Source organism: Chionomys nivalis, chromosome 14, assembly GCF_950005125.1.
Source record: "Chionomys nivalis chromosome 14, mChiNiv1.1, whole genome shotgun sequence".
In the NCBI taxonomy this organism is placed as follows: Eukaryota; Metazoa; Chordata; class Mammalia; order Rodentia; family Cricetidae; genus Chionomys; species Chionomys nivalis.
In genome coordinates, this window is record NC_080099.1 from 23,667,459 (window position 1) to 23,682,885 (window position 15,427).

At 48.9% G+C, this 15,427-nt stretch overlaps 1 protein-coding gene across 2 annotated transcripts in view; it reads left to right on the top strand.

Moving 5' to 3' along the window:
• The first annotated feature begins 4,293 nt into the window (after positions 1 to 4,293).
• The window catches only part of Afap1l1 (actin filament associated protein 1 like 1), a 56,458-nt gene continuing 45,324 nt past the window's right edge, over positions 4,294 to 15,427 (top strand). For both annotated transcript variants that reach the window (XM_057789220.1, XM_057789221.1), the window contains exon 1: positions 4,294 to 4,418. In XM_057789220.1, the coding sequence (XP_057645203.1) occupies positions 4,403 to 4,418 (16 nt within the window). In that variant the 5' untranslated portion in view covers positions 4,294 to 4,402. The remainder of the gene's footprint in view (positions 4,419 to 15,427) is intronic.

Sequence of the window (15,427 nt, forward strand, 5' to 3'; positions counted from 1 at the left end):
CCTTAAGTTGTCCTCTGGCAACCACACAGACACACATAAGCTCACGTGTGTATGTGCACAACTTTTTTTTAATGTTTGTGTGGAAAAATCTGAGTTTCTGGGTTCTTCTAAAAAATGCCAACCTGGCCACTCCGGGTCTGAGCTGTTAGCCATTCCCCCTCTAAAGGGGAGGGGAGAGCCCTGCTTTACCCGTGTCCCTAGCACTCCAAACAACCCTTTACCCCTGGGGACTTCAGAGTATGGTCACTCTTGAAGGGCCTTGTGCTCTGGCCTTGGGGCAGAACCTAGGGTGAGGCCAGGCTATATGAGGCATTTGGACACAATGACAAAGGGTCCTTCAAACATTTCCTCTGGCTACACAGCTTCTGCCTCGGTGAGCCTGAGCCCTAAGATCAGCAGGAGCCCCCTAGCCAGGCTGCACATAAACCACAAAGCCTGGAGCAGGAATATAAAGGCTCTCGGCAAAGAGGAGTGCTCCCTCACTCTCTTTCCTCCCTGCAGCTGTCACCAGATTGCTGTCTGTGACTGAGGCCCAGGGTGGACCAAAGGCATGTGTCACTTCCCTGGACCAGTGCTATAATGCCAACATTGTGCTGTGTGGAACAAGAGAGGTTTTCATCCAGCAGCCAGCACCCAGCAGACACTCAAGCAAAAGGCTTGGGGATCACCCTGAACAAAGAACGTGGGAGAGGAAGCTATGTGGCCCCTGGTGCATACAGGAGCCTGGAGAGCCCAGGGCATTTCCACAAGACACCTTGCAATTGCATTTCCTTCCGAAAATAGATACCAATAAGACACTCCCAGAGGGATAACAGGCCTGGACTCAGCATTAGCAATAGTCCGTGACAGCAGACCTTGCAGGTGCCATGAGTTTACTGAACGACTCCTGTCCTAAATCTTTCTCACTACTTACTAGACTCAGAGTGCTGAGCTGGGATCTGGGGATCTCAGAGTAAGGCACAGCACTCTCCCGCACAGTGATCTGGAGCCAAGGATGGGTACGTAAGCAAGAAATTATAATTGATGACCCAGTGGAAGAACTGAGATTCACACAGCAACAGCAACAACTCCAACCCCATATCTGATCCCCCTTGGTCCAGTTTCATATACTTCCTGGAGTTCCCCGAGATTCTACAAGCTCAGCAAAGAAGGTATCTGAATGCTGTAACAAGGAAGTCGAATGCTCCACTGGTGGCAAAGGAGAACGTGAAATTTTTTTTAAAGAGGGAAATAGAATACATAGTCTGATTAGGGTCATGAAAAGGTCACTCTGGCAAGTGCAGAGGAAGCTGACCCGGGACGCAAGATGACAGGTTAGAGGTGACAGTATTTCTCCCTCTGATACAAGAGCCCTTCAGACTCCAAATTTTTCTTTCCCAGGGTTTCCTGTTCTACCTGATAAGCAAAGAGGGAGTCTGGGGACTATCATTTGTTTTCACAAGACCAGGAGCAGAAGGGAGCTGAACGTTTTCTTCCTGGTATTGTTTCCTGGAGCCGAACTCGATATCTTTTTACAAAGCTGGACTTCTCTGGGTGTGGAATTCTCTCAACAAGCACCAGGTGAACCTGGGAAACTCAGCAGCAAGCAAGAAGATCCAAGGCAAGTCTTCATAATGTTTGCCGGAGTTACATATGGAGAAACAGAAGAGGGAACTAAATACTAGACCTCCACAGTCCCCTTCACATCCTTGTCCTCCTACCTAGCACCTGATACCCCGTGATCTGGCCAATGCAAACCGCGTTGCCGACAGTCCTGCCCTGTTCTATCTCTGCGCTCACTGTTTTCTTTGCCTGTCATGCTATCTTCTCGTTACACATTCGGATCAACTGACTCCCGAGCACACGCCTACCTTCTAGTGCTGTCTCCATGATCAATAAGAAGCCATTGCTTTGTCTTCATGGACTCGAAAGCCCTTGATCTCTCTCATGTATTTTTTACGGTATAATATGTGTTAAAGTTACCCCCTCTTCTAGTTCATAGCTTCCTTGAAGATGGGGCTCACTCCTACTTAACATCTGTCCTCTCAACACCAACTTACACAGATACCAATCAATGCTGCCTAAGGGAACTGATGGACAGTGGGAATCATTTTCTTGTTCCTTCTTAAAGAAAAAGTGTAGAAAACCAAGTAATGATTCTTTTGTGTTAATACACGGATATCTTCTTCATGCATCTCATTGACTCATTCTGACAGCAACCAAGTTGCAGCCCACTTGGCCAGCAGTTCCAGCAGACGAAGTTACAGGCTAAGCTAGAGCCGCTGTACCTCCTACAAACCTCATTAATTCTCAGAGTCGTGCATAGATTGTGTCCACTCTCATTTTTTGTTTTTTTTTGTTTTTGTTTTTTTTGTTTTTCGAGACAGGGTTTCTCTGTGGTTTTGGAGCCTGTCCTGGAACTAGCTCTTGTAGACCAGGCTGGTCTCGAACTCACAGAGATCCGCCTGCCTCTGCCTCCCAAGTGCTGGGATTAAAGGTGTGCGCCACCACCGCCCGGCTCCACTCTCATTTTTATGCATTTCCTAGGTCATAGTTCAGTTAATCCTACTACATAGGTCACTCCCATAAAAACACGCAAATTCTTATGAAATCTTTGCTCCAATTATTTGAATAAAACTTCGAAATCCTTTAAAGTTTTTGAAAATTCTATTTTTTAAAAACAATGTCTACGAAAACCTCCACCTATTTGGCAATGGTAATATTTTATACTGTTGTTTGAAAGTTATTTCATCAGAGGACATGGTAGCCTGGCACTGTAACCCCAGCCTCTGGAGCAAAGAGGCAAGAGATTAATGACCTGAGCTTCTTAGGAAGAAACCTGTCTAAAAGAGGAAAAGAAAGGAGGGAGAGAGAGAAGAAAGGAGGGAGGGAGGGGATAAAAACTTGGATTGGTACTCCAAGGTCAAGCGCTTGCCTTGCCTTGAGGAAAGCTCTGGGTTCGATGCCCTCTGCTGCAGCACACTGAAAACTAGTGAGTTAGCCTGGGAACTTAGAATACGCAGATGACTTTCCAAGTTCCAGAGTTCAAGCAGTGAACTTAGGGTGCTAATTCCACTTGCCATTGTTGGTTAGCTGCTTTAGAACTGAAAATGACCTTTTCAAATTGGAAAAGTGGGCAGGAACAAAGAGGAGCTTGGAAACTAACAATGGTTCACATTTTCATAGCTATTTATGGCGTATAAACTGGATCTGTATCATCATTTCATTGCCCTGCCAACAGCGCTGTGAGGTCAGTTTGAGGTCTCTCTCGGCACATAGATGGGCAGGCAGGCCTCACAGATGGGACATAGCACGCAGTACCTGGGTAGAAGAAAAAAAAAAACTCAGAAGACTTTTTTAAAAAACACATCAAGTTCCGTCTGAGCACTCTACACACATGTGTACTAAACAAACTACGGGGGTCGTTTTGCAAAGACAATGTTCATTTCAACCCGCAGGTAAAACCAACAGAGGAAATATTTCGAGCCGAAGAAAATACAAAACGGCCATTCTTGCTTCCATGTCTTTACAGGAGTGTCTCAAGTACGTCAGATATGCTACAAAGTATCTGCCCAGTCAAATCAGAGGCACAGCTGGGCTTGTCTGCGGTCCTTCTACCAGAACTAAGAGTTGACACTCTCGTTCAACTTCACACTACCTCCCTTGACTGGGCTGTAGCAATTCATTTTCTGCATCCCGTAATTACCTTCAGAGGCATGCACTGTATTGTATTTTCGGTGTTAAAACTCTTCGCTTCTGCAATGTCTATCACGCTGGCTTGATATCTCTTCACGTTTTAGTACATTAGGAACTCGGAAAGTGGGCCCCATCTACCGCCTGTCTTTTTAGTCTTTTTCCTGGGAGATTTTCTTTCTGAAGATCTTTGTTTATTGTTTCTCACTCCTCTCTCGCTCCTTTGTTGTCTTTTTGCCGACCTGGCTATCTAGGCTGGAAGGGGCTCAGGAAAGAACTTCTGGAAGTGGAGATAAACTTAAAGCCAAAAAGGTGGGCCTAAGCAGTCCTAACACAGTCCCCACAGACACAGCCTGACTGGGAATTGAAGTGGCTAGCTTCTATGACTTTAGCGGAGGGAAAGCAAAACTGAGTGGTCCAGGCAGATCGGTAACCCGGGCTCGGCACCAAAGTGTGTGGGCAGTGAGGCTGTCCCTGCTAGCCCAACAGGAGGGCGGCGGAAAGCAGGGCGTGGCGCTGGCCAGTGCCGGACCGGGACACCGGCGGCGTAGGGGGCGAGGCGTACTCGGGTCTATTCCGGGAGCGCGCAGGGCGGGGCGGGGGCGTCCTCCGAGCATCCTGTCTGGGGGAGGGGACGAGCTAGCCCGCTGGGGCAGCCCCAAGAGCGCACGCCGCCTGTGCGGCAGCTGCTGCGCCCTGGGCTGGGATCCCCGGGATCCCCGCCGGCGCCATGGACCGAGGCCGGGGTAAGTGGCACCACTGCGGTGGCCGGGAAGGGAGACCTGGGAGATCCGAGAGCGGAGGGGAGCTGAGATAGACGGGGAGAAGTGGCGGTGGGTCTTGGCGGGACTGGCACTAGACACTTGGACACAGGTGCCTTCTGCAGCAGGAGCAATCCCGTGTGTGTCGTGGCCTAGGTCTGAGTCTCCTCATGGGTGGGAAATTGGCGTGTTTAAACACTCTATTTCCTAACTTTATGAAATACTCTTGAGGTCAGCCAACTACCCCCTCCTCGCCGCAAGGAGGGAGAGGGTTGAATACGGGGTACAGGTTATAGTCCTAGAACAGCCACACTTGTGGCTCCTACTGTGCGCCCTAGGAGAAGCCCCAGGACACCGAAGTTTTCAGCTGCTTTGGGAGAAGAAAGGGCTGCCTGAGCACGCTTCGGCGCGTCTGCCTGGGTTTGGTGGACGTTTTAGAGTCCTGCAGACTACTGCAGCTGGGACTACCCCGGGGCAAAGATAAAGGCTTCCCGGGGCCTTGGGGTGGGTAGAGCACGCGCGTCTTAATAAAGGTTAGGACACTGCAGCGGGCATGTGCCTACTTGTGCACGGGGGGCGGGGGGGGGGCGGGGGGGGAGTGTAGTGTCAAATGCCTGGGTTCAGGCGGCACCTCTGGAATCTAGAGATCACAGGTGTGTAGGCACTTGGCAAACAGAGTGTTGTGTCTTTACCAGAAGCAGTTTCTATTGTTGTTGCTGTTAATGGAAAATTCCTCTCCCTTCCGACTATCAACTTAAAAACCCTCCCCCTTGCTTGCTCTGCTGCGGCCCCAGGGGCAAAAGGGAGGGTTTGGACTGGGAGGAGCGCTTGAGCAGGTGTGTAAGTTCAGGGGGCCTTAGAGGACCCTCCACCCCGTCCCCTTCGCCACCCTTCTCCAGCACAAAATCCGCCTTCTCCTTCAGGGTCTCAGGAGAGCAGGCTGAGGCATGATTTGAAGGCAGTTTTCACCTGTTAACTGACTTCTGATCGAGGGTACACCCACACACCAGGGCAGAAAAGTAGAGTAGGCACTTCCCATTCCTTCTGCTCTCCCCCAATGCTCCAGCCTCACATCTAAAACCAGGGTCATTCTCAGATGTCACATACCGTCCTGTCTGGTTCCCTGTACTAATCAATGGGGCCACTTCAAAATGCCATCTCCAGACCACTAGCTAAGAGGTGGGACCTCCCTGAGCATTCAAGGACTCTGACCTTTTCTACCTCTTTTTCCCTTCTCCCGCACAGCTCTTCTCACAGGGTGCTGTTAGTTTTGTTGTGTTAGCTTCCTGGATCTTGCTCCCTTGACCGGAAGTGAGCTTCCGGAAGCCAGGAAGCAGAGCTTGTGAGACAGTGTCTGGCACATGATAGGAACAGACCAATGTGGTTTATCAAGAAAGATGAAGCATGCATCTCATGCATCTCAAGCTAATTCATCAGAATGTCTATTTTTTATTTTTGTTTTTTGTCTTTTTTTTCCCGAGACAGGGTTTCTCTGTGTATCTCTGGCTGTCCTGCCTGGAACTCACTTTGTAGACCAGGCTGGCCTTGAACTCACAGAGATCCACATCCCTCTGCCTCTGCCTCTGCCTCTGCCTCTGCCTCTGCCTCTGCCTCTGCCTCTGCCTCTGCCTCTGCCTCTGCCTCTGCCTCTGCCTCTGCCTCTGCCTCTGCCTCTGCCTTTGCCTCTGCCTCCCCCTAGAGTGCTGGGATTAAAGGCGTGCGCCACCACCACCTGGCCAGAATGTCTATTTTAAAAAGAATCCTGCAAAATTCTCACAACAGCAACGCTCTGTGATCTACTAAAGACCATGCCGACCCTTGAGTAAAGTGGTGTGTGGCCAGAGTGCACACGACCAAGTCATCTCGTTTTCTCCCTCGAGAGACAGTTTCTAATACTGTGCTGAAAGCAAACATGGATTAGGGTCTTGTGAACTCAAGTGCAAAATACGTCTTTAAGATAAAGTATAAGACTTCAGAAATTATGTTAGCCGGCTGTGGTGGCTGGCTTTATCAACTTGACACATTCTAGAATGACCCTGAGCGTCTCAATGAGGGAATTGTCTAGATTAGGTTGGCCTATGGGTGTGCCTTGGGGGGGAGGGGGACGGAGATTCCCTTGGCTCTGTAAATTGACGTGGGAAGACCCAGCCTAACAGTGGGCAGCAGCACTCCCTAGATGTGTGCTGCGTGGACTGTTTAGAAAGGCAGAGAGTGAGCTGAGCACCACAAAGCAAGCCTCCTCCCTCTGCCCGTGCCTGTGGATGTGACTTGCTGCTCTAAATTCCTGCTGCCCTGGCTTCCCTGCTGCCCTGGCTTCCCTGCTGCCCTGGCTCCCCTGGCTGTCACCTGGAATCGGCTCTCCCCTAAATTGCTTTCGCCGGCGTATTTTGCCATAGCGCAACAGGAAGCTAAAGTTAGACATAGCCTTCTTTGTTGTGCCCACCCCCCCATATCCTTACGTAAATGCACACCCCACCACCACCACATCAAGGAAAGTTTTTAAAAGGCAGGTCTCATTTTAGCCTCTCCCACCACCGCAGGGTAGGGTGATCTTGGACAGGCTAGGGTCACCTTGAGCAAGAATACCAACCAGTGTTTGCAGCCATGGCAGTTGGAATCACCAGTGGCCCTAGGCTTCCTGTTCAGTTTTTCGCCTTGTGTGCTCTCTGAACAGCTCGTGGGTCAGAGGCTATCCCCTCTCAGGAAAGCTGGCTGTGGCACAGCTCCAAACACCAGGTGTCTTTAATAACGGGAATCTCTTTTCCCACAGCTCTCCGAGCTGGTAGCCCAGGATCAAGGTTAACTTTGGACGAGGCCTTTTCCTGGCTTTCGTCTTCTCTCTGGGTTCTCACATGCCTCTTCTCTTCTTAGATGCACACCAGCTCCCTCAGATTTAATGGCCGTTCCCATGACCTCATTTGACCTCAGCTACCTTCTAAAGATCCTGGCTCCAAATGCTATCATATGGGACTTAGGGCTTCAGTATATGAATGGGTAGAAGGTAGGGGTGGACAGGTGATGCAAGTCCATCCAGAACAGCCACTGACATTGATCTGCAGTCACTTTCTGTATGAAACACAGAACAAGGCTTAAACACAGCTTTGATTTTACACATACTGCTGACTACCTCCATGGTGGCAAGGGCACACAGCCATGCCCTAAAACAAGACTAGATCCCAAATCTTCTATCTCGGTCACCCTGTGCATGCTCTCTGACACAATTATACCGTCAAACCTCCACAGAGAGAATAGGAGCAAACCTGGGAAGCGGGATTTTCTCTTCTCACAGCATAGCACCTTGGAGAAAGCAGAGCAGAATTCATACAACCCCGTCATAGACATAGAATCTCCTTTCCCATGGGATTCCCTGCGGTATGCCTGTCACACAAAGAGAACTGGCCACCAGTGAGGTAGCACACAGGTAGGCCTCACAACTCCCACAGGACAAGCTAGTGAACTTTCTGTCCCCAGATGAAGCTAAATGTAGAAAGTGAGATTGCCTTTTCTTGAGATAGATGTGAACCATATGTATACAGAGCTTAGCATGCAAGGGGCACTCAAGTGCTTGGCGGTCCTCCATCAGCTTACGTCCAGGGGCTCAAGTTCTTAACTCACTCCCCACCATGCCAGATGAGCCTGCAGCTTTTTCTGTTGCCAACACAATGGCGTGGGGAGCTGTCAAGGGAAGTGTGTGGGGGGGGGGGTGTTCGTGAACAAGACAAACCATGAAGGAGAGATGGGAGCTCGCTTCTCCAGCTAGCATCCCTATAGGAGAGGCAGTAGGACTGTCTTGCAGAAGCTTCTCTTAAAGGCTTGCCAAAGGCTGGTGTTGGCTGTGCTTAGAGGTTCATCAATCAAAGAAATGCTCAAAGCTGGAAGCTGGGTGTGGTTAGGGATGGTTGGCATCCCAGACTCAGGAACCCAAGGCAGGAAGAGGACTACAGACAGAAACGAAGTAAAGAAATGAAAAAGAGATAAAGCAAGTGTTGCCTGGGCACACCATGAGGCAGAGGTTAAACAGCCCTTAATCAGTATACAGGCAAAGGACTACCGTCACCTTCAACCTGATGTTCCAAGGATTCCAGTAACACCTTCCCACACACTGTCGAGAACAGGGCTCCCAGGCTGCACGCAGCAGCGTGGCCTTTTGGGGATTGATGGACCAGTCTGGGGAGAAGAGGGTGTGATGTAGTTCAGGGCAGTTGTTTAAAATCAGTGGGCATGTGGGTAGAGACATTGTCACCAAGCCCAAGTACCTGAGTTTGATCCTCAGAACTCATACAGTGGAAGGAGAGAACTGACTCACAAGTTGTTCTCCAGCCTTGGCATGTATGGTGTGGTTCGTGCCTCCCTCCAACCGTATGTGCCTCTCTCTCTGTCTCTCTCTGTCTCTCTCTGTCTCTCTCTGTATCTCTCTCTCTCTCTCTTTCACACACACACACACACACACACAACAGTGAAAGGTAAAAAGAGAAAGTACAGAGGAGTAAGCACCTCTCTCTGGTTTCCCACTCTACACCGCCATCTTGTAGTGCCCCCCCCACAGCCGCTACCACCACCAGGCCTTTGTTATCCTGCTCTGTTCCCTCTAATAGCTCACTTCCTCCTGCTGCTGCTGGTTTTACTCCTTCCAGCTCTGAGTACTCTGTTCCTTCCCCCTCCCCGCCTCACTCCTGTCGCCCCTTGTCACTGTGCAAACATTTCTTCCCCAGGGAAGTGTTTCCCAGTCTTCCCAGCTGCCTCTGCTTGCCACTGCTCAGAGCGCTGTGTGCTGCTGGTGGTCATTTCCACAGCTGCAGTTAATGCAGCATGGCATGCACTGTTGGTAGGAGCTCCTTGAGGACAGGCATTTCCTAGCTTGTTCGCAGCCTCCTCCTCAGCTTCTCCCACCGTGTTCGGCACTTAGGAAATGTCTAACATGATGGTGAAGAAATGAAAGGGAGCGGATCCAGTTCTGAGTAGACCCTGGATGCGGTCATTTTCCACACAAGGATTTGCCGTTTCGGTGATCGTGATTTGAGGGACAGGAGTATGGGCTTTATCACGACACATTGCTTCCTTTGTGCCGTCAGATCCCAGATCCTGTTGACTGTTATTGGGAAATGTTATTGGGTGGCTGCTTCTCCTATATCCTGTTCCCCCTACAGGGTCTTCCTGTTTCTACTGTGGACTTCTCCAGCGTGCCTCAAGGACTACTCCCTGTGTGTCTAAAGTTCTGTTTTCCTAATCTACCTGGGCTCCAAACCATGCCCACGTGGAGCTCAGAGAAAGCACACTCCAGAGATCCGGTTAAGGGTTCTGGGATGCGATCTGGGGAATCTGCATTTTGCAAAGCCCTCGGGTAAACTTGTTCTCACTGGTGAATACCACAGCTCTCATACAGTGCTCTGTGTGTCCCTCAGTCCTGCTCATACACCCTTCCAGGATTTCCTGTTGCCTGCCCTAGGTAACTGAGGGCTCTTCAAAGGCTTTTCCCACCTTTCAACCAAGTGGAGCGCTGCGGTCTGAACCTGTCACTCAGTGTAGATGCCGACAAGCTACAAAGTTCTCTTGCTTTTAATTCTTAACTCACTAAGCAGGGCATGGGGGCACATACCTTTAATCCCAGCAGAGGCAGGTGGGCTTTGTGAGTTGGAGCCAGCCTGATCTACATAGATCTCTAGGCCAACCAGAGCTACATAGTGAGATCCTATCTCAAAAAAAACTAAAAGTAAATGCATAAATAGCCATGCAGGCTTTTTTTTTTATCATAACCCAGAATCTATCTAATTCCTTCTAACCCTGCCCTGCATTTTTTTTTCGACTTTGAGAGGCATTTGACGTCTCCCCAGTGGTGTTCACTTCAGCCTGGCCTTGTGGATGCTAAGCATTTATGGAAAACTTTTGGTCAGAGTGCCAGTGGTCATCATATATACTGTCACTTCACGACAGTTTATGGGCTGGGGAGGGGAATGCCCTGGGAAAGAAGCAGCCATGTGATAGGAGAATTATCAGACTGAGAACTGGTGCTGGAGTTCCTTTTCAGATACTGGTTCATCCTTGAGTTTCTCTTCTGGGGCTCGTCCCAGCCATGGCAGTAGCCCTAGGAAGTAGACAGCGCAGCCATTCTCCTTCCATAGGTGAAGAGCCAGAAGTTCAGCACCTTCCTGAAAGAGACCAGTCCAGCATCGCCTACCTGTGGGGTCTTCTGCCACATCCCCGTCTTAGCTCCCCTAAGACTTTCGGTTATCAGTCCTCCTCAGGAGCCTGGGCTTTTAGAAGATTCTAGTTCTCTCTGGCACCTGTCTTCCATTTCCAGGCGAATCCCAACGTGTAGGAGTGTTTTCTGCATTATGTCGTCGGGGTCCAACTGACGCCAAATGCTGAGTGTTTATAGTCACACCCTACTCATGTTGACACTCACCATGACCCCAGTCCATTTGGTCATTTGTACTTCTTTTGAAGACTATGGTTTACTAGCTCATAGATTAACTGTACTATTGGTTCTTTTGCTGTTTAATTTTAGGATTCTAAATAGTTTCTCTGGTATTAACCCCAGTCAGATGTGCAGCTGGCACAGTGGTCTCTGGGCTCTGTTGAATATTTGCTTTACAGTATGAACACTTTTCTTCTCATGCTGTCCCGTTTGTCTTTAACATTGTTTTGTTGTTGTTGTTGTTGTTGTTGTTTTGTATGAATGTTGGGGGCAGGGCAGTGTTCACTAGGTAAAGACCACAAGGTAGGGATGGGACAGGTACTGAGAGAAGAATCTCTGAACCATCCTGAGGGACACCCTCCATCAGTGACGGGGTACAGACAGGCAGCCCTGTGAGTTGAGGTGGTAAGTCTTCCCCCTCCCAACCGTCCCACTATAGCTGGTGTTTAGCATTAAAGAGGCCTTAGGAGGCTGATCCAGGAGGGCCCCAGGCTGGCTTACCCTTCCATGTAAAATTCCATTCCGAATGCCAGTGACGCCGGTCATGGGGGATAGAGGGGCAGCGCTGGCCAGGCATGGTTCTTCTCCCTGGCACAGCTGTCAGGCCATGGTGGGGGCAGAATGTGGCACCACATTGCGGTCATTCCAGCTGGGGGAATTCACGAGCAGTCTGCTGCCCAGGAGGCAGGCCAGGGGGCTTTTTATAGCCCACTAAGAACCTGGAGGAAAACTGATCTGTGAGAGAGCAGCGGAGCACTTGTCTTGTCCCGGCACCTCCTCTCATTCGCGTAGTTCCCAGAGGCCCACAGTCCTTGTTAGGCAGGAGAGGCGGCTAAGTGAGCATTGTGAGTTAAGGAAGCCAGTGCACTATTGGAGATGAAAGATGGGGACACAGCCACTGGCTCTTTGGGTCACCTTCTTGGGCTTCAGTTTCTTCACCTGACAGATTACTGCGCAATGACTAGCAGAGTGCAGTGGTCAGCAGACTCAACCCACGGGCCCAATAACAGGTTTATTAGTGCTGTTGGCAAAGAACTGTGCCCAGTCCTCATGTGTGTGTTGTTGATGAGCTGGTACAAGACCACAGCTGAGTACTTGGAACAGACCCTATGCATCCTGCAAAGCCTAAAACACATGAACCGTCTAGGCCAGTGGTTCTCAACCTGTAGGTCACGATCCCTTAGAGGGCCTAACGACCCTTTTGCAGGGGTCGCTTATCAGATATCCTACATATCAGATGTTTACATTACAATTCATAACAGTAGCAAAAATTACAGTTATAAAGTACCACAAAAAATAATTTTCTGGTTGGGGTCACTACAGCATGAGGAGAACTATATTAAAGGGTCACTGTGTTAGGAAGGTTGAGAAGCACTGGTCTAGGCCTTCCCAGAGGTGTTTGCCCTCTCTTGGTAGCATGTGGAGTGAGTGCGGAGCCTGCTGGGAACACTGAAAAATTAAGCACAGGCTGTAAACAGTGCAAGAAATGGGAACGGCCATTTCCCTCTGCTTTCCAGATTACGTTTAGCCTCAGAATTATTTTGCAAACAATATTTTAGGCAATAGAGAGTTACACTGGGTGAAGTGAGAGTACTGAGGACAGCAGCCTCCCTCTGTCTTACTCCCAGCACAGCACAGCACACACACACACAACACACACGTGGAAGCCAAGCAAACCTCATGGGTTTTGCCAAAAGAACACATGGAAACCATGCACCCTCCCTTGGTTTTACAGTGGGGACCTGAGGTTCAAGGGCAGGAGCTTTCCTAAGGTCTGTGAAGGTGCCCCCAGGTGGCATCGCACAGACCCATCTCTTCTGGGGACAGGCCTGTCCCTTAGCTGTACAGAGCCTGCCGTTGGTGTCAGTACACGGCAGCCAGGGACAGCCCTGCTGATTTAGAGTCCCCAGGGGTCAGATCTGAGGCTCTGCTGCACACTTTGTGGGAACCTGCCTTTGCATTACATCACCGCTGCTGAGTCAGGTTTGAGAACCCATTTCCTGAGAGACCCGAACCAAAAGAAAAAATTACAATCTTTATTTTTTTTATTTCATTGGTACAAAGAGTTTTTCTTTAAAAATCTCAGAGTATATGTTACAATTGACATGTTAATTTATTCATTTCTTTCCCTTTCCTGAAAAAGCTGTTATTCAGTAGATAAAAACATCTTCAAATCGGTGGCATCTTAGGAGGGAGAAATTATGATAATTTATACAAAAGCTTTCTTTTGAAGATGGAATCAGATTCATTCATTTGTAGAATAAATATTTACCCTTCCTGCCCATTCTTGGTGGAGGGTGTGCTAAGGGCAGATCCTGCTGATATGAATCCAAGGAAGATTTTTTTTTTTTAGCTACACTTGAACCAAGAAAACCAATCTCCTGGGACCGTGCCAGGAAACCAGAGAGACTAATGGCTTTTCCTCGCCTCTAGCTAGCAACCAGGTGTGGCTCTGAAGGGCTATAGGGAGCAAGCTCAAAAGTGAGACCTGAAATCATATCTGGTTGGTGCCCATCAAAGAGAAAGTGTAAAGGACCAGAGGGACAGTGTCAAGGGACACTTTGTAGCCAAGACCCTCAGAAACACCGCAGATGGTATTTCAGGTGGGGGAAGAGGTAGAGAGGAAAGAGAGAGAGAGAGAGAGAGAGAGAGAGAGAGAGAGAGAGAGAGAGAGAGAGAGAGAGAGACCCAGAAGGTGCTGAGGAGCAGGCAAAACCACATGCCTGCTGCCCAGAACATCAGCAAGAAGCAAGCAGGGCCTTGAGGGCCTCCACAGAGCCCACACACACACACACACACACACACACACACACTCACATTCTCTGGTCTCCAACAGGGTGTGCCCTATACTCGAAGGCTCTGCTGCTTGTGATGTGCCTAATTATAGACACAGATAAGACCAGAGTCAAGGGCCTTGGCTGCCTGCTAGTGTCTAGTTACCCCTTTCCGATCCTGTCTGTACCTGTTTTCACTTAATCCTCTGTTTCTTCCACGGAAGCCATCAGGAGGCTCCAGGCAGGCATGGGAAGGTGCTCTGTGCACAGAAAGCATTGCAGTTCAGTTCTTCAAAGTGAGGCTTGGAATGCAAGTTTGTATCTTGAGAGGAACCCTAGTCCTTCCCAGCACCCTCAAGGCTCTTGCTCATGTACACCCTTTATTGGCACTGGAGGGAGAGAGCAGGATTGGAGATGCTCTGGGAACCGGGTGAGAGGCCATTCTTGTTATAATCTGGCAAAGAATCTACCTACATTCTACCTGTATGCTGAGAACTGGAGTCAGGCGAAATTCCAAAGTAAAGGTTAATTTATTTGCTGAAGGAAATATCAAGAATGGAGCATTCAGGCTGTAGTGTGGTTACTCTTAACTGCTCTTCTTCAGGTCCACAAAGAGAGACAATGAAAACAGAGCAGAGACATCAAAGAACTGTGCAGTTTGGCAAGAAAAAGAATTGAGTTTAGGATTGCAGACCACGCTGACGAGCTGCTGAATGATTAGAGGTTCTAATTACCGTTCCCCTTCCCCAACTCCTCCCAGATCCTTCCCACTTCCCTACCCTTTATCTCTCACTAGAATACAAACAGGCATCAATGTAATAATAATAAATAAAAACAGAGAAAAAGAGTAAAAGAAAAATCACAAGAAACCCCCATGCAGGTGGTGAGTTAACATACATATTTTCACATACAGAAACAAAATTGGAAACCATAATATATAAGCAAACGATCTTAAGGTAAAAATAAAATGATAAATAACAAATAAATAAACACCTAGACAAAACATGAGATTTAAAGGAAAAACCCTCCAAAAATAGCATTGAGTTTGTTTCGTATTAACAATTGGGCCTGCCCTTAAGTGTGGTTTGTATATCTAGTGAGACTCCATTAGAGAAAATTAATTTTTCTTTTGAGAGCAGTTATCAACATGGGGCAGCTTCTGGGTTAGGGATGGGGGTTGTGCTACTTAACCTCTCTCTTTGGGACCCCATCTGGCTTAGACCTGTGTTGTTCTGTGCACACTGCCACATCTGTGAGTTCACATGTGCAGCAATCCTGTTGTGTCTAGAAAACCTTGTTTCCCAGGTGGCGTCTGTCCCCACTGACCCTATAATCATTCTGTTTCCTCTGCCTCCTCTTCCTCAGGGTTTCCTGAGTCCTAAGGGGAGGGATCTGATGGAGACGACTCATTAGAGTGTTCCAAGGTCTCTCACGCTCTGACTCTGCCCAGTTGTGGGTCTCTGTATTCGTGCCCATCTACCGCAGGAGGAATCTTCTTCAACGAGATGTGGTATCTTGTTGGCCCAGGACTTGCCAAGTATTAGGGTGGTGGCCAGTGAACCCCAGGAACCCGCCTGTCTCTGCTTCCCCAGAGTTGGAGTTACAAGCTTTTGTTTGAGCTCCTTTTTAATATCTGAGACAGCTCCCAGTGTTGTTTGCTTATGATGTGTTCTCTTACCAACCTGTGCCCCAACCGTCACTGCCTAGAAGCTATGTGACCTCAAGTAAGGTGTTTAACATTTGTGTGTTCTTTTCCTCATCTGCAAAATAGAAATGATCATAATAGTGCTATGTGGATCCAGAGC